General features: G+C 45.6%; 1 protein-coding gene across 1 annotated transcript in view; it reads right to left on the bottom strand.

Moving 5' to 3' along the window:
- The window catches only part of SCD5 (stearoyl-CoA desaturase 5), a gene marked incomplete at its 3' end in the record, with an annotated part of 42,829 nt that extends 15,056 nt beyond the window's left edge, over positions 1–27,773 (bottom strand). Inside the window, exon 1 of the mRNA XM_081021073.1 lies at positions 27,228–27,773. Coding sequence (XP_080877199.1) covers positions 27,228–27,477 — 250 coding nt within the window. The 5' untranslated portion in view covers positions 27,478–27,773. The remainder of the gene's footprint in view (positions 1–27,227) is intronic.
- Positions 27,774–27,862: the final 89 nt, after the last annotated feature.

Below are 27,862 nucleotides of genomic sequence, written 5' to 3'. Positions count from 1 at the left end.
CCACCTTGTTTTCAGGGTCACACTAGACTACAATGACAGCCCAGAGAATAGTTTGAAGGCACTATTTAGCAAGCTTACTGAAGCTAAGTACCGTAGATCTGGTCTGGTCATTGCCTAGATGAAAGATGGCCTGGGTACTCCAGGTACATAGCTTAGACTTCCATGATGGAACAAATGCAGTATTTACGGATCCTCTAGATGACCAGTTTATTGAGAATTCATGTTGACTTGCTCACACAACGCCTGCACAGAGGTTAGGCTATGCCTGGTCTTTACTGAACACTTGTTCTGCTTTGTTTGTGAGGAGGTTATGTGACATTCTGCATTCATCCTGATTTGCTTACGCAGTGTTTATATACCCTCCCATTAATCATTCATTTGCCCCAAACATTCCAGTGCATTTTCCCCATAACGTTACTGTGGCGATCACACAGGGTCCCTGGACGTTTCACTGTCTATTGATCCCTGTGCCACCACTTTATTTCTCGCTGCCACCACCCAGGCCCTACCTGGTACAATACTGAGTCCAGTCAGGGTTAAATTGGAACATAAACTTCTGTTTATTTATTGCAGTTTACCAAGCATGTGGTTTCATAAATGGTATCGCTCCATTACAATCATGGGGTGCCTATCCAGACCTATAACCTCCGCTACCTGCTCTCACTAAACCACCTCTCAGATATTTACTTGTCTTCCTAGTTCCTAACTGTTCCTGACTCAGCTTATTTCACTACCCTAACTCCACCTACCCACAGACTCTATCCCAATTCACTCCCACTCCAACCAACCACCCAACTCCCAACAAACTCCCCTTTTGCCCCTCCCAGAGCTGGTTTTATAGTCCCTCTGACTCCACCCCCCTGGGTCCTGATTGGGTAACTTGTTTAACTAATTCACCTCCAGCACTCTCCTATGTTAACGTCACAGTTACTAACCACATAACGTCTGTGTGCTTCATTTTTTAAAAAAGTGGATTGGTTGTGCTAGTGTGACAGAGCCCTTTCATTGATTTTAATCACACTAACCAAAATTTCCAGTAAGTGCTTGATTTCCTCCCACAAAATAGTGACAGTCAGAGGGCAGAGTGTTGCCCTTAAAAATAAACTGCATTTCTTGGGTTGCCAACTGACCGCACAAATGGTCTGGTCTGCTCCAGCGGTTGCTTAATCTGCAAGCAAAACTTTTCCCCAGCAGACAGATAAGCATTACCAGCGAATGTAAGCCAGCCAAGATCTTCAAGGCACAGCTACTGAGGCTAGCGGAAATGTTGGCAACCCTCCAAAATGCATAAATATCAGGACGTGGTGGAATATTGAGAAATGGGCCTTTTCACAGAGATTGCCCTGCAGTTACATTGTGGGCGCCGACAAGAGCACACAAGGACCCATCTGAATCGAGCGAGGAATGAGGCAGCAGAAGGAAGGAAGGAAGGAAGGAAGGAAGGAAGGAAGGAAGGAAGGGCTGACTACAAAATCTCAACTGCGATGATGAAGCGACTCTCAATGTGACTTTGTGAAGCCCGCCGGGGTGTCGCTAGCACTTAACTCGGTGTCTGATGAGCCACATTATAAGCAGCGGGGGATGCGATGATACCTTTCCTTTCCGCAATCAATAGCGCCTGAGGTCTTGCTGCTGAACATAAAAAGCCTTTTACATCCCACCTCACTGCCTGCTTGCTTGCGGATGGCATCTCCATGAGTGGTACAAATTAGGAGGGCTTCGGGGCTCGATAGGCACGTTTGCAGAGATCAGCTTGACTGCAGGAAAAACACAGAAGCCAACAGAAGCATCGGTATGCTTCCATTAGCGGGAGGTCACGGCTTCAGCTAAATATATGTCGGATAATGCTCAGTCTCCTCTTCTCCTTCACACTTTAACAGCAGGGCATTCGCTCTGACAATTTTTTAAAAAACCAAAAACACCTACAACCCTTAAAAGAAGGTGCAAAAATTCATGGTTCTGAAAGCCACAGGGGACATCTTCCAAATCAGGATCGTAATCAGGACCTTAAACCAGCCCCGCAGCAGGCAACCTGTATATTTATTTATTTTTACCTTTGCAAATGCAGAATTTTACACAGACGAGCACCGGAATTTCATTTGTTTTTCCAGCCCATGCCTCTTCCGACAAGTTTATGCTTGTATTCAGGGATATCACATTTGCCCAACACTCAAAAGCATCGTATTTTTGCACCTGGGGAAAACGTGATACTTGCCCAAGATAGCAGAATCATCCGTGTTGTTGTGATAGCTCAGCGGCATGTGGAAATGGTGGAAAGATAATGATAGAGGAAGGGGAAAGTACTATACACTATCTGCTTGAAAACAGGCTTTAATATCCCACCAAATCCCATTAACATTCTCTCAGATTTCTCAGATGGGCTATAAAAACAATAAGAAAACATCTTAATCAGATTCAGAGATCGTAAACATTAGTATCCTCTCAACTGTGTTATATCTATAGCACTGCATGTCAAAGAAACCATACAAAAACGGAAGCACAGCAACCCTTCTCTGAATTTTTCAATTCAGCCAAGTAACGTGTTCGAAAACGCATCTGCTCAGGCAGAATGCCCACAAAATGCAGGTGTTAGCGAAGATAACACAGACGCATTATTTTAGAGGTAATTGCTTTGCCAAAATGTATATATTAGGCCAAATTGCACACAAGGATGTGCCTAGTGAGAGGAATTCTCACTAAATTGCTGGTGAATTTCCGTGAGTTCTTCATACAAATTTGCAAACTGATGGGGAACTGTGGAGAATTCAACTTTCGATTGGAAAAATGAGAAAAGGAGAGAAAACAAAATCCAGATCTAGCCTCCCCGTGGTGTGTCAATGCAAGTGTTAAGCCACACTCTGCACCACTTTTTATATAGCAATTTCCCATCACTTTTCTTACAGCAAACAGTCCAATATTAGAGGAAGAGACTTTGTTGGTCAAGGCCTCCCAATCAGCTTTAATTGTGCAGCCTGAATTTTCTGGCATATGATTGAATCCCACCTGAAAATAGCAACAGTTTGTAAGACCCCTCCATGCATCCTCAACTAGGTCTCAACTAAATAGGAGGTAAATCATAGGGAAGCCCAGGCTTTGTACAGAAAGACCAAAGGTGCTGCTTTTCTGATTATAATTGTGCTGAGGAGCCAAAAGCTTGGCTCCTGAGCTTTAAAAGTTTAGAACACAGTCAGTTTTCTGAATGTTTAATGTGCTGACACAGACTCTGCAAAGAGAGGCAATTCCCCCGACGCCTGCGCTTAGCCCAAATTTTCTCTCACCCTAAAGCCACTTATTTACGGGCACTAAGCAATCAGTCCAAACGAAAACACATCCCAGGGGTGCAGAGTATTTTAAACAATGAATTCAACGACACTGACCTATATTTCAGCTAACTGATGGTAAGTGGAACAAGTCATCAGCTGGTGTTGTTGGGGTGGCAAGGATTGTGATTCTCAGTTCAAATCTTGGCTCTGCCTCAAATTCACAGATTAGTTTTAGGAACATTTCCCAGATTAAAAGGTAAAGGGACCCCTGTGTTGGAATTCTGCCTGGGTCAGAGGAATGTGCCACAGCGTAGGCACCGGCAGATATTCCTGTCGACCTCCCCGCGTCTCCACTCTGCTGATAAGCAGGCGAGGTCCGGCGATTCTTCTCAGATGTATGAGAGGAACACACCGTTCTTCCTCTCTCCCCTTTGGTGTCCCCAGGGAGGGGAAAGAAGCAGACAGAAAACTATTTACATCATTTATTTCTGCCTCTTACATCAGTACAGAGAATCATGTCTGCACTCAACAACAGTAACAAGAAACTCCTCCCAAGTACATCCAGTACGGGTCATATGACACACACACACACTGAGCTAACATCCGGTGCTCAGTACAGAATGGACTGCCCCTTTGTTCCCATGGCAACAGTCACAAACATCCTGTCTGGCTTTCCAGCCACAAGCAGCTGGCTGAGCTGCTAGAGCCTTTGCTTGCTGCAGCATTGGTGCTTTATGGTAACACCCTGACCATTAGGTCCAGTCGTGGCCAACTCTGGGGTTGCGGTGCTCATCTCACTTTATTGGCCGAGGGAGCCGGCGTACAGCTTCCGGGTCATGTGGCCAGCATGACTAAGCCGCTTCTGGCGAACCAGAGCAACGCACGGAAACGCCATTTACCTTCCCACCGGAGCGGTACCTATTTATCTACTTGCACTTTGACATGCTTTCAAAATGCTAGGTTGGCAGGAGCAGGGACCAAGCAACGGGAGCTCACCCTGTCGCGGGGATTCAAACCGCCAACCTTCTGTTCAGCAAATCCTAGGCTCTGTGGTTTAACCCACAGCGCCACCCGCGTCCCAGATTGCATGGTGGCAAAGGCTTGTTTTGCTAAAGTAAGTGGGTCCTCGTAATGGGGGAACCGTGGCCCATCCTGGGTCTGTAGCACCCATACAGTGAGGTGAGGAACCTGTGGCTCTTCAGGCACTGTTGGACTCCAACTCCCATCAACCCCAGCTGCATGGCCTGTGGCCAGGGATGATGGGAGTTGTAGTTCCCCAGCCCTGTTGCAGTGGCTGTGTTATGGGCTGCATATCAGGAGAGAAGGCTTTTGTCCACTGAAAAGAGAAATCTACTTTTGAAGGGATGGCCTTGGACAAGGGGACAAGAGAGATTGCTCACGAGCACAGGTTTCTTTATTGGCTTTGTCATAAGAATTCTAAGATGCCATAAATAAAATGAATGTTCATAAGCGTGCAAGGTAAACACACACCGGTATATAAACCACATGTCTGAAAGAGTACAGGAGAGAATCCTGAAGCCATCTTCATCCTTAAGGACCACAAATATTTCTCTGTAGAGTGAAGTATCTTGGAAGAAATCTTTCCCAATAGTTCTTTCCACAAATCTTGTTTTAAGGGTATATTTTGTGTATGAATAGCGTAGGCCTGTGAATTGGAGTCAAGAACTAAAGTATTTACCATCTCCAAAAATGGCCCACACTGACCAGGTAAAGCAGGGGTCAGCAAACTTTTTCAGCAGGGCGCCGGTCCACTGTCCCTCAGACCTTGTGGGGGACTGGACTATATTGGGGGGGGGGGAATGAACGAATTCCTATGCCCCACAAATAACCCAGAGATGCATTTTAAATAAAAGCACACATTTTACTCATGTAAAAACACGCTGATTCCCGGACTGTCTGTGGGCCGGATTTAGAAGGTGATTGGGCCGGATCTGGCCTCCGGGCCTTAGGTTGCCTACCCATGAGGTAAACCAGTCAGTGAACATTATCAGGTATCTTGACAGACAGGAGACAAGCCACACTTTCAAATTTCTGTTGTAGACCTCCTATTTCTGTGACACCTGTCGGATGCTTTTGGGTGGTGGGCAATTTCTGAAGTTGTTTGGGGGTTTTTAAGTTCTTGCACTCTCTGTTCTGGGTCCTCACCTCCTTGCAAGAGGGGCGGGGACTCTGCTGCAACAGAAAAATAAGGCAGCCCTGTTTAGGGACGTTTTCAATGACTGATGTTTTAATGTAATTTTAATCTGTTGTTGGAAGCCTCCCAGAGTGGCCGGGGAAACCCAGCCAGATGGGCGTGGCATAAATAAGTTGTTGTTGTTGTCATCTGCCTTGCTTTGACTGGATGTTGCCTCCATCCATCCTTCTCTGACTTACAATGGACTTAGGGGATCCTGAATCCCTTGATGGGGAGTTGGGCTGTAAAAGCCAACCCCAGATTTTTCGTATAACAGCTTTGTTAAGGAAGCAGCGCTCTGATAATTTGTTAGTGCTACCTCTGCTGTTTCTCTCTGCCAGAGTCAAAAAGGCACTTGATCCCCCTTAAGGGAAAGGTTGCAGCTACAGAGACATTCTCAAGGACAGCGAAGCTTACATGCATTAGACTTCCTTGTCACTCCCATTGCCAATTATACATCTATATATGAAAGAAAACAGGAATTTCATCTGCCTCTAATCCCTCTCCACCAAACATGCTCATTCCTCTTTCAAGGCTTCCCTGTTTTTCTTTTGCTTTGGGCAGATCCACACCCTAAATGTAAAGCACATTAAAAGTACATGACTTAGCACAAAGAATCTTGGGGGAAATAGTTTCCACCTCACAGAGCTACAGTTCCCAGCACCTGTAACAAACTACAGCTCCCAGGATTCTCCGGGGGTGGGGGAAGGCAGGTGCTTTAAATGTGCACTGAACGTGTTTTAAGTGTATGATGCATACGCTGTATTTTGGGAGTCACAGGGCTCACCACTGTGAGGCATGTGGCATTGGGGTCCCTGCCAGCCCCCCCCCCATGGCATTGGTGAAAGGTCTCAATAAATATCACCTCAAAGACCACAATACACAAGAGCCTGCTCTTCTTTTTCTGTTCCTCTTACATGAGCAATTTAACAATGTCCACCTTTCATCTAATGCCAGGAGTGGGCATTTGTTCTGAACAGAGGTGAGGTGCAAGATCTTTTTCCTGTGAGTGAGATGGCCGGTGCAGGTGCCTTTTTAATGACAAAATGGGGTAGCTGGCAGGGTGAGGCATGCCCACACTGCTTTGTGGCCCTCTTTTTCCTCCTCTTCCATATTTGGCAGCCATTTTGGTTTACGCCACCCTGCCTAGCAGCTATTTTGTGTTACGCCATACCCCCACTCCCCTTTGGCAGCCATTTTGTGATGGGCACCCGCAGAACTTTCTGGAAATTCCAAATGTGCCCATTGGCCCCAAAAAAGTTGGATACCCCTGGATCACGTGTACCTCATGATGACTGAGTATCTAAGCAACCCAGCGATCTAATCCACTCACTCAAGACAGGGCTCTCTCTAGTTCATGGGGGTGGTAGAAATGTGCTTTTAGCCCATCCTACTGGCTTTCCTGAAGCAAGCAGATGCGAAAAGAGAAAGAGCTGAGAAGCTGTGGAAGAGAGAGAAAAAGACAGCCACCATCCACCCAAGGAAGAATAGTTTCAAGTTCTCATAGAAAATTCAGGGTGAAATTACCAGCTCTGGAACTGATCCCAGAAAGCTTAACCCGGCTACTGTTACAAGAAACTCGACAGATCTTTAATCAAAATACTTGACTAAGGTCAAGCCCTTGGTTTTACATCTCATACGATAGACACCAATCCTGATTAATACCTGGGATAGAGCAGAACTTGGCAAGTATTGTATTTTGTGAGGAGCAACCAGCAAGATGAGGAGCTCAGGAAATCACAATGGGCCGTTGGCCTGATCCTGCTCTTCTCGAGCTCTTATGTTATAATTTTTTTTGTTTTATGGACTGAAACCGTCGCAACTAGAACACAGATTCTAAAAACAAATGGTCCGGAAATGCTATGAACAGTTTCCAAAGCACTCTGTGTTGGTTTATCTTACCATAGTTTATATTCTGCACCTTCAGCATCAGCAAGTGTTCCCTTCAGTCTCAGCAAATGCTTCATGGGGGGGGGCAAGAACGACCAGAGTTGAGCTGATGTGCTCATTAGGCCTGACACTCCTGTGCAGACCTTGTTTCTTTCGAATAAAGAGTTAACTCGACTTCCTTCATGTGATTTACTGCTGGTTTGTGCCTCATGGCTCTGGTCCTCTGGCTCTGGTATTGTCTACAGGTGGATGGATGTCTACCTGGGAACCACTGCTGTACTACCTGGGGATGGGTTCCACGGTGAAAGGAAAGTTGGTGCTTGTGGGGAAATGGGGGCACTGCCCACCAACCTCAGTCGGCCATCAGCAAGCCCCCTCCTCCTTAGTTTCAGCGTTGCCCCTTGTAGATTTCAGGAGGGAAGAGGAGGATGGAGACAAAACTGGAATGAGTGAGATCTGCCTATGGCTTCACTTTCTGCTTGGACCCCTGCCTTCTATCCCAGCAGTTCCCAGTGGGTGAGAGTGTTGTAAACAAAATCTGCCCTTATTCCCTTATGGGGTATACAAGAGCCCTTTATAGAGCCCTTTGTAGGTTTTCCATTGGTAGGAGAAAATAACAGGCCAACCAGAGAATATTGAGAAGCAAAGCAGCTAGTAAGTCTGATCTTTATTAACTGTTGCAACAGCTTGTGCCCCTCACATGCAGGAGGACAGAGGAGGACCCAGAACCAAGGTGTCCCTGCCCTTATATAGACATTTTAAATTGCCTGCCCTGGAGCTCAAGACCACCCCTCCATACATCATACATACATCACAGAAGGGGTGTAACCCAAGACCACCCCCCACAAACATCATACCTACATCACAGAAAAGGCGGTCTACAACAGAAATTTGAACGTTGTTTTTCCTGTCTGGCAGGTTATCTGATAATGCCTTCCTTATCTGATTGCCTTTCCTGGTAGTCTGCCCATTCCTTTGAGATGGTGATTACCCAATTCCTGAGACAACAGGAAGGTTCCCTCCTCCCCCCCTTGCAGAGAAAACATTTGGTCAGTTTGGGAGTCAAAATGGTTTCAGGACGGTCTTCCTGTGCTGCTCCAGACATGTGGTCAGCATATCTATGTACGTGCTTGGTTGGTACATTTATTATATATATAAGACCTTAAATTTTTTATTTCAAGAGAATGGTAGAATTTACAGTGGTACCTCTGGATGCGAACAGAATCCGTTCCCGAATCCTGAAGCGAACGCAACTCGTGTCTGCGCGTGCGCGGGTCATGATTCGCCGCTTCTGCGCATGAGCGTGACGTCATTTTGAGCATCTGCGCATGCGCGAGCGGCGAAACCCGGAAGTAACGCGTTGCCGTGGAGCGCAACCTGAAAACGCTCAACCTGAAGCAACTTTAACCCGAGGTATGACTGTATTTTTTTTTTTTTAAAGAAAATAAAAATACCCCCCCCCCCCATACCATACTCCTTGCTGGCCGTAACAAGAAGCAAAAGGGGAGTGAAATGATAGCTTGGGTCTAGGGAAAGGTACCCTTTTTTATTATTGAAGGGAAGATACGGTTCTTGGCACCCTCAAAACAAATGGGATTTACTCCTTAGCATGCATGGTCAGCACTCGCTAGCTGTTAGCCTCCTTTTTGAGCTTGCTGCAGTGAGGAGACACAGCGTTTGTCCCCTCTCACTTGGCAGGAGAATAATCTGGCGGCATGAATGCTTTTTGCCAAAAGGTTTGCAACTGTTACTGATGGGGAGCCTGCCAAAATTAATTACAGGGGCACAGGAGAGAGAGAGAGAGGCAGGCTGTGGCTAATTAGATCTCCGGTTTGCAGGCTTTACGCCCCACAGCTTACATTTCAAAGTGATCTCCTGTCCTCCAGCTCCTAACCCTGCAAACTTTAGCTGAAGCTCCTGCAACGTTTCCAGCGCCTCCTGATCTCAGCCTCCGGCTTTCCTTTTCCTAGTAGAACCTGGAAGTGAAGGGGTCATTGTATCCAATATTAGTCATGCTCAGAGCTTACCGTTCAAATTCCTGGGACAAATATACATTCTGTCCTGGCGGCCGTAACCTAGGTTTAATGTGCCATTTGGTGTCCAGATAATATATCTGAGTTTCTAACGCGAATCCTTAAGGGCTGTTATAGCCTACCCCGTAGGGTTGTCGTGGGAGAGACTAAAAGGTGTGGGAAGAGGGCCCAAACCACGCACGCTGCACAGGAGCTCTTTAAAGGAATGGTGGTGTTAATGGAGAAATCTGAGGGCTCCCTTGGACAAAAAACAAGGACACCAGCCAGGAATACCAGAGCAAAACAGCAGCCAGTAGGCTTGGTCTTTATTGAAGACTGTCGCGACAGGACTCCCACCTGCCACAAGGTGGAACAAGATGGACGCCCCGAACAAAAGAGAACCCAAACTTTTATTAGTTGCTAATCCCCTTGTTACACCCCCCAAAAAAACTACATCACTAATACATCATGGTTACATCATGAAAGGGGAGGTCTGGTGGCAGTAATCCGAGCATCCTGGACCCTGCCCCATGGTTCTCCTTGCCCTCCACCAAACACCCATCAAGTGTAACAAAAGAGATATTTACATTTCCCTGTTTCCCAGCCAAGTTAATCACACCCTTTTGTCTTCATCTGGGTTTGTTATTACCTGTCTGGCACTCAGGTATCAGGATGCCAGGGATTATCACTCAGGCAGAGGGGCTGCTGAGTAGCTGAGCTCACATGTCTATATGAATTTCTGAAGTTTTCCCAGTGAGCCAGTACATAGATACAGTTATCGGTGAATTCTTACATTTGGTATTGTGCAGCAGAGGCCTTTTGAATAGCTAGGAAGAAACTGTGATGAAGTGTTTTGTTGGGGACAAATCACAAAAGTCACAAAAGTGATTGTGCTGATTTTGGTAGTGGGCTGCATGTGCATGATATCTGCAAACCCCACCCCCACCCCCGCAACCTATACATAAATTCTTGCAACAGTAGCATATAAATACAATCATACATAAATAAATAAAAATTCCTCAGCAAGACTAAAAGCTGCTGTGGAAGAAGCAGGGACATTTTAGCAGGAAAACAGTACGAGTCGGAAAAGCTTAAAAAGCTGTTCTTTTGCAAAAACTCGCCTTCCCTTTCAAATTGCATCTTCCATGGCTGCATTGTGTAAGATGTGAGTGGCGGGGGGTCAGGTGAAAGTCCATAAAAAAGAATAATGGAAAGAACGATGGATAATGTGTAATTACGCTCTCGGCTTGCAGAACCAATTTTCTGGGCAGAGGTATACACACACACACACACACACACACACACATATATATATATAGGTGCAACGCATGAAACATAATTACATCTGGTCTGAAGCCAGCTCTTTTAATGCTGTATTTATCTCCAGCTCCCCTGTGTTTTGGGGTTTTTTTTAAAAAAAAAATGCTCCGTGTTTGATTTCCATCAAAGCAAGCTTCCCAACCAAAATGGACCTTTCTCTCGCCGCCTCTCACCGCATCCCCCGCTCAGACTTCTCTGCCACACTAAAAATGTGGCGAATCAGATCTCATTAAAGGAAAAGTGGGAGCTACAGCCTTTCATACGGAGGCTCAAACAGCTACCGAAATCAGGGAGAGAAGATAAATTACAGAGAGTGAAAGAGAGTCATCATCCGTGAGGGGATCAAAGAACACAGGGGCCATTGTCTTCCTGCATAAAAGACACACACACACACACACACACACACACACACACACACACACAGGAAGTTGATACCACAAAGCTCTTGAGACCTGCCTGCTGACTATCAATTTCGGGTAGAGTTACATTTTTTGTTGGCTTTTTGGAAATACAGTGGTACCTCAGGTTAAGTATTTAATTCGTTCCGGAGGTCCGTTCTTAACCTGAAACTGTTCTTAACCTGAAGCACCACTTTAGCTAATGGGGCCGCCTGCTGTTGCCGCGCCGCCGGAGCACGCTTTCTGTTCTCATCCTGAAGCAAATTTCTTAACCCGAGGTACTATTTCTGGGTTAGTGGAGTCTGTAACCTGAAGCGTATGTAACCTGAGGTACCACTGTACAGTATATGTTTTAGGGTTGCCACATTTCAAGAAGTAAAATGCCTGACACCCACAAAGTTGTTGAGCTGTTTTTTGAGGGGAACAAACTCAAATTGTTCAGCTTTTTGGGGGGAAAACTTCCATACATACAGGTTTTCTCTGACATTTTTGCCAATTCAGTCAAATTCTCCCCCTTACGCCATTTTTACACCCAGGACATGTCAGGAATTTTCCTGACATATGACAAGCCTAATAATATGTTTAGGCTTTCATAGAATCATAGAGTTGGAAGAGACCACAAGGGCCATCGAGTCCAACCCCCTGCCAAGCAGGAAACACCATCAGAGCACTCCTGACATATGGTTGTCAAGCCTCTGCTTAAAGACCTCCAAAGAAGGAGACTCCATCACACTCCTTGGCAGCAAATTCCACTGTCGAACAGCTCTTACTGTCAGGAAGTTCTTCCTAATGTTTAGGTGGAATCTTCTTTCTTGTAGTTTGGGTCCATTGCTCCGTGTCCGCTTCTCTGGAGCAGCAGAAAACAACCTTTCTCCCTCCTCTATGTGACATCCTTTTATATATTTGAACATGGCTATCATATCACCCCTTAACCTCCTCTTCTCCAGGCTAAACATGTCCAGCTCCCTTAACCGTTCCTCATAAGGCATCGTTTCCAGGCCTTTGACCATTTTGGTTGCCCTCCTCTGGACACGTTCCAGTTTGACAGTGTCCTTCTTGAACTGTGGTGCCCAGAACTGGACATAGTACTCCAGGTGAGGTCTGACCAGAGCAGAATACAGTGGCACTATTACTTCCCTTGATCTAGATGCTATACTATTGATGCAGCCCAGAATTGCATTGGCTTTTTTAGCTGCCGCGTCACACTGTTGGCTCATGTCAAGTTTGTGGTCAACCAAGACTCCTAGATCCTTTTCACATGTACTGCTCTCAAGCCAGGTGTCACCCATCTTTCAAATATATATGTTTCTTTATTTGTGTGTAAAAAAATATTTATATATTGCTATTCCTTTTTTTTTTATCAGAGCAACTGGCAACAAATTATGCATAAAACCATACAGCGGAAGCTATGTAAAAATGTTAAGATCAGAATCTGTTATGAAAATATGTATTCTTAATTGCCTGCATCAGCCTGACGGAAAAGAAACAGGCATTTAAAAGTTGGCACAGAAGGCTGACTCTCTGTTGGCAGAGTATTCCAGAAGACTGGGCCAATGACATTGAAGGATTGGTTTCTTGTTGTTGTCTAAAGGAGCCTCACCAACCTGGCAATCAACCAGCGATGCTCCTGTAGATGATCTCCGAGAAAGAGATGGGAAAGGGCCGGCCCACCCATGAGACAAGCAAGGTGAGAAGACTGCCTCGGGTGGCAGAATTCACAGGGGCAGCAGGCCTGGCTTCCAAGGAATGCATCGCCTGCTGCCGCTGCCATGGTGGCCGTGACAGCTGCCAGGATCTGCTTCCTCCCTGGCAGCCCCCAATCCAGTCCCACCTCTCCCCCACCCCTGTTCACCATGTAAATCACTATCCCCCCCCCCAAACTTTGTTCCCCTTGTAAATCTTCACTCATCCCTTCTCTCCCCGATGGGAAGGCACCATTTTGTGGTTTGCCTCAGGTGCCAAAAGTGTCGTGGGTCGGCCCTGAGCTGGGATATTGATATTTTAATAATAATAATAATAATAATAATAATAATAATTTATTATTTATACCTCGCCCATCTGGCTGGGTTTCCCTGGGTTTTAATATTCCCAAAATATTAAAATACAGTGGTCTGTTAAACATTAAAAGCTTCCCTAAACAGGGCTGCCTTCAGATGTCTTCTAAAAGTCTGGTAGTTGTTGTTTTCTTTGACATCTGGTGGGAGGATGTTCCACAGGGCGGGTGCCACTACCAAAAAGGCCCTCAGTGCTGGACCTCAGTGTCCGGGCAGAACGATGGGGGTGGAGACGCTCCTTCAGGTATACTGGACCAAGGACGTTTAGGGCTTTCAAGGTCAGCACCAACACTTTGAATTGTGCTCGGAAACGTACTGGGAGCCAATGTAGATCTTTCAAGACCGGTGTTATTTTGACAGTAAACATAACTCAACAAACACATACTAGCCCCACTGCAGTTGTAGTTGTGCACCAACAATGCCAGAAGTGAACCATGTGGGCAGACACTGAATGGAGCCAAAAATTCAGGTCAAGACAGGAGCCCAACTTGGGGAGTCAGAGAACCAGAAAACATGCCAGGAGTTGGAGCCAGTGAGTAAAGAATATTCTTGCCCCAGTACAGTCCCGGCCTGAACCAGAAGCCTTTATAGTAGGGATGATGAACCTGTGGCCTTCCAAAAGTTGTACTACAACTCCTATCACCCTGGCTATTGGCCAACCTGACCGGTGCTGATGGGACTTGAAGTCCAACAACATCTAGAGGACCACAGTTTCCCCATCCTTGGGTGACACCAGCAATGCTGATGGCAACCTGTAATGAGTATGGGTTGCTCGTGCATAAGTTGCCGCCTCTCCTGGCTATGTTGCCTTGTTAAACCTTTCTGTCTGGACAGCCCTTCACTTCGTGGCTGCCTCAGTCGCTAGCAGAATCCGTCAGTGGGTGTTTCTTAAACCTTTTCCAACATAAAAGTTGTTTGACGCCCAGTCTCCTCCTACTCTCCCTGCGCGGAAGTCTTCTGCGTAGGGAGGGCGTGGGTAGCGGAGGACCCGTGCTCTCCCCGCTGGTGTCCGGTGAAGAGTCCTGGAGCCCTCTCACCGATTCCTCCATCTGCCCCCCTTTATCACTGGTGTTGCGCTGATTTGCTTCCCCATCTGCTGAGCTGCCTCTCTCCCTGCTGGGCCCTTCTCCAGCATCATTTGAGAGCCTTCCCTCCGCCTCTAGCTCCGATGTCAGTTCCCTGACACAACCTAACCTAGTTTCCAAGCTTCTGCGCTGTTTTTGTGACTGCATACTATGAGCAGAAGGGTTTGGGAGAGAGGCTCTGGGTAAGTTGAACTTGTGGGGACTGTTTATAATAATAATAATAATAATAATAATAATAATAATAATAATAATAATTTATTGTTGATATCCTGCCCATCTGGCTGGGTTTCCCCAGCTACTCTGGGCGGCTCCCAACAGAATATTAAAAACACGACAAACATTACAAACTTCTCTAAAGAGGGCAGATCATACGTTTCCCTTTGGTAAAAATGGCGGCCTTTGTGCTCAGGAACAAGAACGCCCACATACACATCAAGTTGTTCTCATTAAACTTAAGGCATGTTGGGGGAAACCAACACACTTTAAAAAGCAGTTCCCTGCATTAAAACTAACTGTGCTTCACTGCCTTGTTTCTGGCAAGAAGGCTTTGATAGCATCAAGAGAAGACATCGAGGACGCGGTAGTGTCTGTAAACACATTGCTGACTTCAGGATGTGACTAAGAAAGACCTTAAGTTAGACAAGATTACAGCTGCTTTCTCTCAGCATTCTTCACAGTAGGAGAATTTGGTGGTGTTCCAGCATCAAGGTTAAAACAAACATGGGTTGCTTTTGTCCAATGAGGATCTCAGACTACAAGTGATGGACTGGCCCTTATTTTGTCTTCAGGAAACAAAAGAATCGCTATCTTCTCCCAAGTACATCTAAGATCAGGTTCACCAGAAGTTATTGGCTGTAGTAAGTCCTGGGGAGGCGTTAACTGCTGCAGTATTGTCCCCAAGGTGAATACGAGGGCAGAAGTGGGTCATTTATGTCAATATTAGAAATGATTAAGTCACAGGAGTTTTTTCACCATTTACATTGCGCTGTTATGAATATCAGCCTCCAATGGTAAATGGTAGAACAGGGATGAAATTTTCTCATTCCATTGACATTGAGATGGACCAGAAAATGTTAAGAAATAACATGTTCTCCAATATCTCTCTAATGAAAATAGGGATGTCCTTAAAAAATAACAATAATTTTATATCCCACCCATTTGACTGAGTTGTCCCAGCCTCTCTGAGAGGCTTCTAACATATATAAAAACATAATTAAACATTAAAAAACTTTTCTATACAGGCCTGCCTTCAGATGTCTTCTAAAGGTTGTATAAAAACTAAAGGTAAAGTTACCCCTGACCGTTTGGTCCAGTCACAGACGACTCTGGGGTTGTGGCACTCATCTTGCTCTATAGGCTGAGGGAGCCGGCGTTTGTCTGCAGACAACTTCCGGGTCATGTGGCCAGCATGACTAAGCCGCTTCTGGCGAACCAGAGCAGCTCAGGGAAACACCGTTTACCTTCCCGCAGGAGCAGTACCTATTTACCTACTTGCACTTTGACATGCTTTTGAACTGCTAGGTTGGCAGGAGCAGGGACTGAACAATGAGAGCTCACCCCATTGCGGGGATTAGAACTGCCGACCTTCTGATCGACAAGCCCTAGGCTCTGTAGTTTAGACCTCAGTGCCACCCACGTCCCTTAAAGGTTGTATAGTTGCGTACTTATCTCCTTGGCTTGGAGTGTGTGTGTGTGTGTGTGTCACGTAACTCCACACCCTCCAACATTTCTCCGATGAAAATAGGGACGCCGTAAGGAAAAGTGGGACATTCCAGGATAAAATCAGAAACTGGGATGGCTTCTGTAAATCTGGGGCTGACCCTGAAAATAGAGACACTTGGAGAGTCTGAAATAATTGCACCTCAGTCCTTGTTTTGGACCTTAACAGAGAAATCCTAAGGTGGTGATGAAATTCTGTGACAGAGATGCTTCCACTTCCCTGCACCAGGCAGGGCAGAAACACCCTGCTCCAACACTTCAATTTTCTAATTCTTTCTATTCAACCTTATTTTCAATTCCCCTCCCATTGACACCAAGAGGAGGGGGGGATAACTGCACAACTCCAGGTGTGCCATATACTAGTTTGGCCTTTGTGTGGGTGTGTCAGAGGAACGGGGGGAATCTGGGGCTAGTGGGTCCAGTTTTTAGGTGTTGATGCATTGCAGTACAGTGGTACCTCGGGTTAAGAACTTAATTCGTTCTGGAGGTCCGTTCTTAACCTGAAACTGTTCTTAACTTAAGGTATCACTTTAGCTAATGGGGCCTCCCCCCACCGCCACCACGCGATTTCTGTTCTCACCCTGAAGCAAAGTTCTTAACCCAAGGTACTATTTCTGGGTTAGCAGAGTCTGTAACCTGAAGCGTCTGTAACCCAAGGTACCACTGTATATGGATGGTTTAGGTTAGAGGATTCCAAACATAAGATGCCCCCCTTTTTCACAGTTGTTGCACACAATGGGTGACCATTTCCACTGACAATCCCAAGAACTCTTTCATAATCAGTCATTTCCACTTCAGACCACATTAGTGTATATTTGAGGTCAGGACATATACATGCTTGGGATGCTTCCCCCTATGGATTTTCTGTGGCGACTTTTTTAATTCTCTGGGGAACATTTCCAAGAAGCCATATATATCCTTGAGTGGAAGAAACTCCTGCCAAGATTAAAGTGGGGAGAGGAGAATGAATGGCTTGTCCGTCTGACCTGCATTTTGTACCAACTTATGACCTAAACTGGCAGGCTGGGTGATCAGAGATGGGTGGGAATAGGGCACCTTTCCAGACTGGACGTCTTCCCAGAGGACATACTAGAGCCAGCGTCTGCAGGAGGCAAAGCACACAGCATAAAATGTCTGAGGAAACTGAAAAACAATAGATCAGAGGTGGGGGATTTCAGGCCCAGGAGACAAATTCGGCCCTCCGTGCCTTTCTATATGGACCTTGGAACCCTCCCCAGGCCACACCCCTTCCTCAGCCACACCCACTCTTCCCAAGCCACACCCTTCATACCATTATTCAGTATTTTCGCCTGGCTGGAATGCTTCCAGCCAGTGTGGTGTAGTGGTTAAGAGCGATAGACTCGTAATCTGGTGAACCGGGTTCGCTTCCCTGCTCCTCCACATGCAGCTGCTGGGTGACCTTGGGCTAGTCACACTTCTCTGAAGTCTCTCAGCCTCACTCACCTCACAGAGTGTTTGTTGTGGGGGAGGAAGGGAAAGGAGAATTTTAGCCGCTTTGAGACTCCTTCGGGTAGTGATAAAGCGGGATAGCAAATCCAAACTCTTCTTCTTCCTTGATCTCTGACAACGCCTGTTAGTTGGCTGAAGGCAGGATATAGAAGGGGTATGTGAGATAATGTGTAGAAACCGACGAAAGAAGAATGGCAGATAAAATTAATGGACTATGCAGAGTTGGACAAAATGACAGGAAGGATTTGAAACCTGCAGGACCAGAGATTTACAGAAGATTGGAAGAAGTATATGAACTATTTGAAGAGCAATTGTAATCAACAAATTACGTTAGTAGGACTACAAGAAGTTTTGTAAGGAGAAATATAAGAAAAGGTACAAAGTAGAAAAAGAACAGAGATATTAGTTATGAGACTTATGTAATAGGGGAAGTAAGAAATGTATCCTAAGAGATTAGATTGGAAAATTTTCAGACGAGATTGATGGAAGTCAAAAAGTTGTATAAGATGTAAAAGTATGTTTAATTACTGTTGAAAATGATATGTTAAAACACACACACACACACACACACACACACACATATATATATGAGATAATGTGTAGAAACCGGCGTACAGGACAAACGTAAGATCTGCATTCATGCACTGCCAATCAGTTTTAAGCTAACGATCAATTCTTTTCTAGATAAAACAGCGTCAGAACCTCCCAAGAAAGAATCTTCCCAAAATAAAAAGTGTAGGCGTGGACATAGCAACAAGAGTGCAGGTGGGTGGAGGAGATTAGAAAATATTTTTACTCCTGGAAGGAAAACAAATTTCTCTTTCAGGGGGAAAGGAGAAGATGTTACGACTTGACCGGGGATAAGGAATTTGTGGTGTTTCAGGTGCTCTTTGACTCCAGTTCCCATCACCCCCAGCCTGCCTAGGAGTTTGAATTCAGTCATGTCTGAAGGGTCATAAGTTTCCTGTCTCCAGCCTTGAGAAAACAGAGAACCCGGCTCTCTGGTAACGCGGAACCTCCATGTCCAATTATTTTGCTGTTGCTTAAGAATAATGAAGATCAAACGTATCCATTCTTAAGGAAATCAGCCCTGAGTGCTCACTGGAAGGACAGATCGTGAAGCTGAGGCTCCAATACTTTGGCCACCTCATGAGAAGAGAAGACTCCCTGGAAAAGACCCTGATGTTGGGAAAGATGGAGGGCACAAGGAGAAGGGGACGACAGAGAATGAGATGGTTGGATGGTGTTCTTGAAGCTACCAGCATGAGTTTGGCCAAACTGAGGGAGGCAGTGGAGGACAGAAGTGCCTGGCGTGTTCTGGTCCATGGGGTCACGAAGAGTCGGACACGACTAAACGACTAAACAACAACAACAAAGAATAATGCAGTACAATGTACCTTGGTTCTCAAATGCCTTGGTACTCAAACAACTTGGAACCCAAACACTACAAACCCGGAAGTAAGTGTTCCGCCTTGCGAGCTTTTTTTTTTGTAGCCGAACGTGCTCCGTTTTGAGTGTTACGCTGAGGTCTGTCTGTTTTTGCCATTTATTTTGCGTTTTTGTTTTTGCTGCTCTTTTTGTTTGGTTTTTGTGACTGTGTGGAACCCTGTTATGCTACTGATTGATTGATTGTGTGACTGCAGTACATTGTTTATTGCTTTCATTTTATGGAACAATGGTCTTGTTTAGAGAGTTAAATTCATGTTCAATTGCTGTTTTAGGGGTTGTTTTTAAAAATCTGGAACGGATGAATCCATTTTGCATTACTTTCTATGGGAAAGCGTGCCTTGGTTTCGGAACGCTTTGGTTTTGGAACAGATTTCCGGAACGGATTGAGAACCAAGGTACCACTGTAAAGACTAGATTAGGATAAATGAGCTGCCTGCACCCTGGTGTAACAATATGAGACACTTTTCCAGGGGAACAAGTGGAGATATTACACAAATAAACTTTTTAATTATCTAATATAAGAAACGAATGAATGAAGTAATCATTCATGGGGATGGTTCATACACAGGAAAAGTGAACGGCAGTTACTATAAAACTTTGGTACAGAAAGATAAGAGGCTCTCTCACTGTTGATAAACAGGTGATGAAAGTGATGGGTAGCTCAAGCCCCTCCTCACAGCAAGAATCTTGTAAGTACAGCGTCCTTGGATGAGGCCACTCAGCTTAAAATGCCTCCGTTCCAGATGTTTATTTTGCTACCTGCGATCTATTTTGACAAATGCAAATACAGTACACTCGAATGCAGCTCTGCATGTTAAATATGCAAATTATTAATTTGCAAATTATGGCATATTACTGCTTTGCCATTTGCTTTACAATGCTTTGACTTCATAAATCCGATGTAACTTTTGTTTGTTTGTTCTATCGTTTATCGTTTTTTTTAAGGGTAACGTAAATTAATTGTGACTTTCCCTTTAGCCTAAGGAAATAATACCAAGCCTTCGCTTTTTAAAAAATTGCAGAAAGAAATGTTCCTTCCTCTATCGTAATCTTTGAACTCCCTTTTGCCTAATGATGAAGCTGTAGGTTCAGGTTTCAAAATGACCAGGAAAAGAAACGAAAATCATTTCTTCCCATAATTAAGAATTAATTTATGGAATATCTAAAGCCTATCAGTTGTTATTTTATTTGATTGGCCTCCTAGACTTCCATCCTCTGAATTAATTAAAAATAAATAAATAAATGAAGAGACAAACAAATATACTCATCACTGGAATTTCTACAGGTCTGCCATATATGGCTATTCAACTGCTCAGATTTGTGGAACAGGCGCTGTTATACGTGCCACTCATTCTGCATTTGTGAGAAATCAGTCTTTGGAACTCCCCGCCTATTGATACACTTTGGAACTCCCTGCCTAGCCGACTGGCATCAGTCTGGAGCGTTCACTATTCTTTATTGTGACACCTGCTAAAAACGTTTTTTGTTTAGGCAAGCCATGGTGACGGCCCCTAAGCTTCGACAACTTCATGGAGGACAACTCTCTCCATGGCTTCTCATCAGCCAAGCAGAACTTCATGTTCAGAGGCAGTAAGATTCTGGACACCCGACTTTAGGCTGCCTCCAAAGAAGAAGTTAGTTGAGACTTCCGGGGTGGCGCCACCGGCAATGGCGGACTCCCTCTGAACTGGAGGGACTTGCTCCGCATGAAACGGGTCTTTTCCGCTGCGGCGTAGCGGGGACCCTTCTGGAAATCACAGGCGGATGAAGCCTGTGACCGTGGGACTCGGCGGGCACCCTTAGCGCCCCCCCAACCCGCTAAGGAACCCACAAACGGGCTCCGAAGTGAAGAGGGGGAAGTGGCGCGGTGCTGTGAGTCAATTGCTTTTTCTGCGGAGCGAAACCGCATAGCCGTTGCCGGAGAGCGCTGCCTTTTTCCTGGGACAATTTGGCATTTAAAACAACCAACCGTGAGTACTGGAACATTGAATATTTGGACTTCAAATAAGAACTGGCGAAATAAAAAGGAATTGGACTTAAAAATTCACCCTAATTTGGTACTGAAACGGGAAGGTTTAAACAGGAAGTAACCCTTCCGTTTCCTTGTAGTTAGAACAAAGCAAAGACAACGCAAACTAGAGCCTTAAAAATCACTTCTAAAGGATCGACTTTCATCATCTAAAATCGCTGAACCCCCCTTCGGTAGCAGGAGAAGAAGGGGGATCTTTTCTGAGCTGTTTAAACCTGCAGAAGTGAATCTAAAGCAAAGTAATTTTCCACCGTCCTGACCCTGGAGCGGGGTGTCAGAATTGACGTTTGAAGCGCATTGACCAGAAACAAATGTCTTTGACAGATAGTTAAAAGAAGAGAAACATAGTGACTCCATTGCTTCCTTTCGTCTTTTAAAAGAATAAATATGGACAAAATATCTTAAAAAAGAAACTTTGTTGCTGTTGTTTTCAAGAAAAAGAGCAGCTAGAAGTTTTTCCCCCTAGAGGGGAACTATGAAATTGTAACTAATTCCTGGGAACTTGCAGCTGTCACTGATTACAACTGTGGGAAAGGATTTGTGACCTTGTAGAACAATGTCTTCAGAAGCACTGTTGGGTGCTTTCTGTAAAATAAATGCCCTATTGGATCAGTTAAGCCAGAAGACGGATTTCATGACTAATGCGGCCAGAACCTTTGAACAGGCAGTGGGAAACTATATGGAGCCCACCCAGGAATCAAAACAGGAGCGTGCCATGACAGAACAACTGAGAGAAGAGGACCTTGCTGAATCTTGGGCGCCAGAGACGGAGAGAGCTGCGGCCCAGCAGGAATATAAACTTTTGGATTTGATAAATGAACTTGGAAAAAATCAGACTTGGAAAGATAAAATTTGGTTTGGTTTGGAAATGGGGGGTTGGATAGACCCCCCTTTACAGGGAGATTGGGACTTTTCAAGTCTGGAAAGGGGCCGTCAGATGTCTGGAGCTGTGGGGGCTCTCAACTTTGAAGGGAATCTGGAACATGTTTGTAAATATTACATTGAGCCTAGCTTGGACTATGGAAAAGGGATTGTTTTGCTGAAAAGGGTCAAAAACACTACCAAGCTGGAGTTCCCACGAATAAAAGGGAAATATAAAGAAGAGTTACGGAAGGGACATGGAAGTGACTTGAGGGCCTCGGATATAAGATTGCCAGGTTAATGTGCTAGATTAATAGGATAAAAAGGACTGACAAAACCCGGGACCAGGAGGAAGGGACGTTGGATGAAGACTGGATTGCTTTTTTCTTTTATTTTTATCATTAGGACTGTCTTATAAAATTGATGAATGCTAGGAAAATGTTGAAATGAAACTATTTGGCTCTTATAAAAATGTCTAAAGAATTAGGTAAGAATGTTAAGGTTTAGGAGAAGTTGGTAAAAATTAAGATTTAAGTTTTAAAATTTAAGGTTTTCTATAAGATAAGACAAAAATAGATCAAGGTAATGTGATGACAGAATAATATGAATTATGGAAAGGATTTGCTGTGATTGTTATAAAACAGGATACAGGAAAAGGGAGGAGGAGGAGGAGGAGGTCAAGGAAAGAAGGTATTGAAAGTGGAGAATTGGAGAATGATGGTTTAATTTTTTTTATTTTTATTTTTATTTTGTGTAATTTTTAAAAAATTCTTTTTTCAATAAATATCATTTAAAAAAAAAACAAAGAAGAAGTTAGTTGAACTTAGAAAGTCACCTTCATAGCTTATTTGGAAGTGGCCAGAAGCATCTTCCTAAGGTCAGCTCCAAATGGTGGCAAGGTTGGTCATTCGCCAGAGTCCAATCTCCCTAACAATGTTCCCACTTGGTGCAGTCTTCCTGGTCTAGACAGGGTGCCGTGTCCAAATCTTGGTGCCAACATTGCATATGGCTGATTAATCTTGGAAATAAAATGGTCTGATTCAGCAAGGCAATTCTTAAGCAGAACAAAAGAAGAGGCTTTAGGGAAACTGATTTTCCTTTTTTTCTGCACTTAGTAATGCTTCTGAATACGTCCTCTTTATCAGGGGTAAAATGTCTGTCCAGTTGGATCTTTCAAATTTGCCAAAATGTCTCTGGCTATATTTTCTGGCTGAGACATAGACATAACTCAGCAATATATCACTGCTTCAGTAGCCTACAGGGAGGCATATACCATCATTCCTGCAGTTTTCATGGGGGAGAAGAAGCCCACAGGGGCAGAAAGGGTGAGGGAGTAGCGACGTTCATTGTTGTGCCCCAACATGCCCGCTGGTGTGAATGAAATTTAGCGCAATGTGCCGTCGCTGTATCAGTCAAAAAGCCACAGTTCCACAATGCATCAGGTGCCGCGGTGGGAAAGGAATGTTAGAAAACGGAACAGAAAGGTTGGCATAATCAGGAAAACTAATGCAACCCAAGTTTCTGAGATGTTCTCAAAGGCGGCTGCTCTATAAAAATGCATTGCAATACAGTGGTACCTTGGGTTACAGATGCTTCAGGTTACAGGCGCTTCAGGTTACAGACTCTGCTAACCCAGAAATAGTACCTCAGGTTAAGAACTTTGCTTCAGGATGAGAACAGAAACCACGTGGCAGTGGCACAGCGGCAGCGGGAGGCCCCATTAGCTAAAGTGATGCTTCAGGTTAAGAACAGTTTCAGGTTAAGAACGGACCTCTGGCCCTAGCATTAGGCAGAGTGAGACAACTGCCTCAGGTGGAAGATGCTGGGGGGGGGGGAGCAGTGGTAGCCACTCCCTTCACCCCCGCTGTTCCCTCAGCTAGAGGACGGCTCTGTGTGCCAAAGTTACTTGTCCTGCACTCAGTAAGTGTCAGGAGTCAAGCATAAGTCAGCAATAAATCACCTGGAGTCAGTGAAGTGAACGCTTTATTCAGAGAAGCCAAAACAGTGCAGGCCTTCCCCATAGATCTTGCCCCAGTGAGGCAATTGCAAGGACTGAAGGTCCCTGCCTTCCCACTGCTTTCTAAAGCTCCTCCTCTCCCAAGTCCTTCTCAAGCAATCTCAGGCTCCTTCGTCTATTCTCTCATTGCTCCACCCTCTTAATTCCTCTCTGTGTTCTGGGAGACCAGGAGAGAGGGGATCTGGTTGCAGCAGGAGGGGGAAAATCCCTGGATTCTTCAGCAGCCTGCCTCGTCTCTGTATCCTGGTCCACCTCCTCTCCTGTCTCTGGTTCTGGACTGCTTTCTGCCCTAGCCTCTTCCTGCTCACTAAAGCTTGTTGCCTCTCCAGCTTCTGATACCTCCTCCTCCCGGTCTGCCCCCTCTTCTACCTCTGACCACTCATCGTCATCCCAACACCAATCCCCTGGCTCTGAGCCTTCTTCCCCTGGGGGTTCCCCAGCTGGTGCCTGCCCCCCATTCCTCTGCTTCCATCCAGTCCATGACAGTAAGCTAGTTTGGTGCCCTTGAATGTTACTGCCAGAGCTGAAGTCAGATTCAGCTGGCAATCTAGTTGGCGTCCATACTTGGGATTGTGGCGGGCATGTTGTCGTTTGCCTCAAGCAGTAAAATATATTGTGCTGGTCCTGCCTTTTGCTTGACAAAACTGGAACTACCTGCACTCCCTGTCTACCAGATTGGTCCTTTAGGGGGGCTGTAGCCCCTCCCTGAACAAGCTGAACATCTCTCTCCTGGTTAGACAAAACACGCACCAAATAATGCATCTGTCTTGTCAGGACCGAAGCTGCTGTTTATCGCCTCTCATCCAATCTATTTCTGATCCCAGACGCTGATTCAATACTCCCACTTCCTCATCTAACTCAGATAAAAAAGAGAGACAGAGTCGGGTGTTGTCACCATGCCAGTGACACCTTATGCCAGATCCGGAGTTCAAATTCCTATTTAGCTAGAATATTGATGGATGTCCCCTGAGCGAGTGATTCACCAAACAGACTCAGCTTCCTCTATCTGTAAAATGGGGGTACTGAGGGTTTTTGTTGTGATCAGTGAATGCATTCCTCTAGGATGGATTCGGAGGCAATAGCACAATATCTAGTCCACACAAAGGATTTGGTGGAGGTAGTTTTGCAGCAAGCAAAACAGCTGTCTCTCTCCCCCCCCCTTTCAAAAAAATACAGTGAGTTTGCAGTGCACTTCACTACTGGAGAGGGGGAATGTGCAACTTTCTGTTCACCAACTAAATCACTTTTCAACTACCAATAGAATAGAATACAAGCAAAAGCAAAATGGCATTGATTTGCAGAGAGAGTATAGCTGTCATACTGACTATCGCTCTTTCTTTTTTTAAAAAGCACCATTCCTGAGTCGAGGTAAGCATAGCTTCCCAAGCATTCAACGTGAAGATGAAGTGTCAGTCTTCGCATTTGTCTAGGCTTCACCATTTCTGCACGTGATAGTGGAAGGGGGCGGGTGAGGGAGGTCTATTCAGAAGAAACAAAGAGGGCTTGGAAATTAAACTGGGCAGCCTCTGGTGTCGCAGCTCTGGAGCCGCTGGGCTCAAGAAAAGATCCCAGGTGAATGTTGCACTATCAAGCAATACAGCTGAGAATGGGAGGAGAGGGGAAAAGGCAAGTCAGATGAGGTTCACAATGTCATTGCGCCAGAGGGCATTACAAGGGGAACTGTTTGCAGGCAATGACATTGGGCTGTGCATAGTTTTCCAGCAGCAAAGCCAGGGGTTGAAAAGCTACTGGGAAAAGGTCCTCACTCACCTGGAAGTTCTGTCTCCTTCATTTTTCTCCATAAAAACCACCATTGCCGTTAAGTTTTCACCTGGACCCTCTTAACTAAAACTAAACCTGAAGCATGCACCTGAATTTTCTTTCCTTCATCCTTCTCCAATGTTTTGGACAACAGCCCTGGTCAGTGGCTGTTTTATTACCTCCACCTCTCTCCCTTTTGATGCTTTCCCTATTGCAGAAGTATTGACTGTAATCTCCTCGGGGCAGGAACTGATTTGTGCTTATATCCGTCTGCAAAGCACCGTCTGAATAAGAAATAATAATAATAATCCTAGATGCACGAGAACTGGTTGCAGGCATCCATTTACAAGGGGAAAGCACACTGCTCATGCACAGAGAAACTATTTTCTTCCTGCAGCTTGCTTGGTGTAAGGGGGCGGGAGAGTCCGCTCTAAGGATGAGAGTGCTGTTGGTGAACATGGCTTCCGCGGTTAGCGCTGGCTGAAACTGAATCCTCACTTCAATCTCTAGCAGAAGCAGGCAAACCGTATCTCTGTGAAAGATACATTAGAAGCAAGGCGATGCGAACACACCAGGCAGAGCGTGATTCACAAGGCAGAGTGGGAGAATAATCCTTTGTCGCTGCAGGGAATGCATCTATTTGGGACCACTTGGCCTGATCCTGTGCGATGCTAAGCCCTAACAATTCTCAATCTTTGCACTGGCCCAGCACCTTGGTTAGACAGCACTTCTCTCTTTCTCCAGCCCTGCTCGTGATTTTTTGGGTTTTTTTCATGTGGCGGATAAGAAAAGTGACCCTATAAAGTAAGCTTGATCCAGGTTGACGGGTCAAAAATACGGGACAACTTAAACACGCTGGTCCTAAATGCAAATTACTTTAAAATCCCTTGAACCCATAGGATCAACAAACCACGCACCACTATGAAGAAGTCTTTGCATTTTGAACCTTGCATCAAGAACAGTAGAAGGATGTCTTGCTGTGGGCCTCCAGTTCCTGGCATGTTGATTTTAATGCTGTTTTCTGTTAGAATCCTCTGCAAACACATTGAGTTCCCTCCCTCTTAAACACACGCTGAAACCCCCTCCCCACTCACATGCTTGTAAGAGAAGCTATAAACATATAAGTTACCACTGCTTTACCCCAGGGCTACTCAGCTGCTACTACAGCCTGTATCTCATCCAGCACAGACCGTGCAATCTTTAAGTGGGCGTTCACAAGAACAGCTATTGCACAGGGCATACCTATGAGCCGTTCTTTTGTCTAAACAAGCAAGGTGCTCAGTGGATGGGCTGCCTTCCATTTCTGAGCTCCTACCCACCTAGCAGCAAAATCGGGGAGCGCATTTGACATTCGGAAATGTTCAAAGGACAAAGCAGAGGGTGGCGACTGGGTGCATCGACAGAGTTTGATCTTGCAAAAGGAAACAACAACCCAACGCTTAGGATGGTGTAGCGGATGCAGAACTTTCAAAACCACCGAAGGGTGCGAGAAATATATCATTTTTTAAAGAGAAAAATAGAAAGCACCTACACAACTGGTCCTCTGGGAGAGGGGGACCCAGACCGGGGGGGGGGGAGGCCTGCGTTATGAATTAATCCCCTGGGGAACAGGCAGACAAAACAACGACATCTCTTGTATAAAGGGGAAAACATTGAAATCTCCGGTGATGAGGGAGAGGGGGCAGTGAGAGGGGGAGCCACTTACCCCACATCAGGGTGAAGAGATGCGCTCTGGGGATGAGGACCAGGGAATACGCCGCCCCGACGTGCAGCAGGGCCATGAGGATGACATTCCTCCAGACGATCTCCTGCCTCTGCCCAACTTTCCCGGGGCTCCTCTCGGGCGCAGGGTCCGCGGAGCTGCCATCTCGCCCCTCGCCGGAGGAGGAGGAAGAAGAAGAGAGGGGCATCTTGGCCTCTTCCTCGACGGCGCCGCCGGCTCCGGGCTTGGACATGGCCGAAGGGCAGACGGGGAGAGATGCCCTCTCTCCCTCTTTCTTTTTACTTTGGCTCTTGTTTCTCTCCTCACTCCTCCCCTGTTTTTCTTCTCTCTTTTAGGGTCAGATTTCTCCCTTACTTCTGAGTTTGCTTTTTTAAAATAAATAAAAACCCCTTTCCTTTTTAAAGATTCCCCTTCTTCCTTCCCAGCACTTTGCTCTGGGGCTACGGTCTACCGGCGGGAGCCTGGTCGCTGGGCAGCGGCGGCAGCATCTGTTGCTGGCATCTCGTCCATGCTGCTGCTGCTCCGGAGCCAAATTCCGCACAGCAACAGAGAATGAAAAAAAAGAGGGAGGGAGGGAGAAAGAGAAGGAGAGGAAAAGACCTGCATAGCTACAGCCA

The sequence above is a fragment of the Podarcis pityusensis genome (assembly GCF_964106645.2).
Source record: "Podarcis pityusensis genome assembly, chromosome: 9".
Taxonomy (NCBI): domain Eukaryota; kingdom Metazoa; phylum Chordata; class Lepidosauria; order Squamata; family Lacertidae; genus Podarcis; species Podarcis pityusensis.
This window is presented reverse-complemented; position numbering and strand designations above follow the sequence as displayed.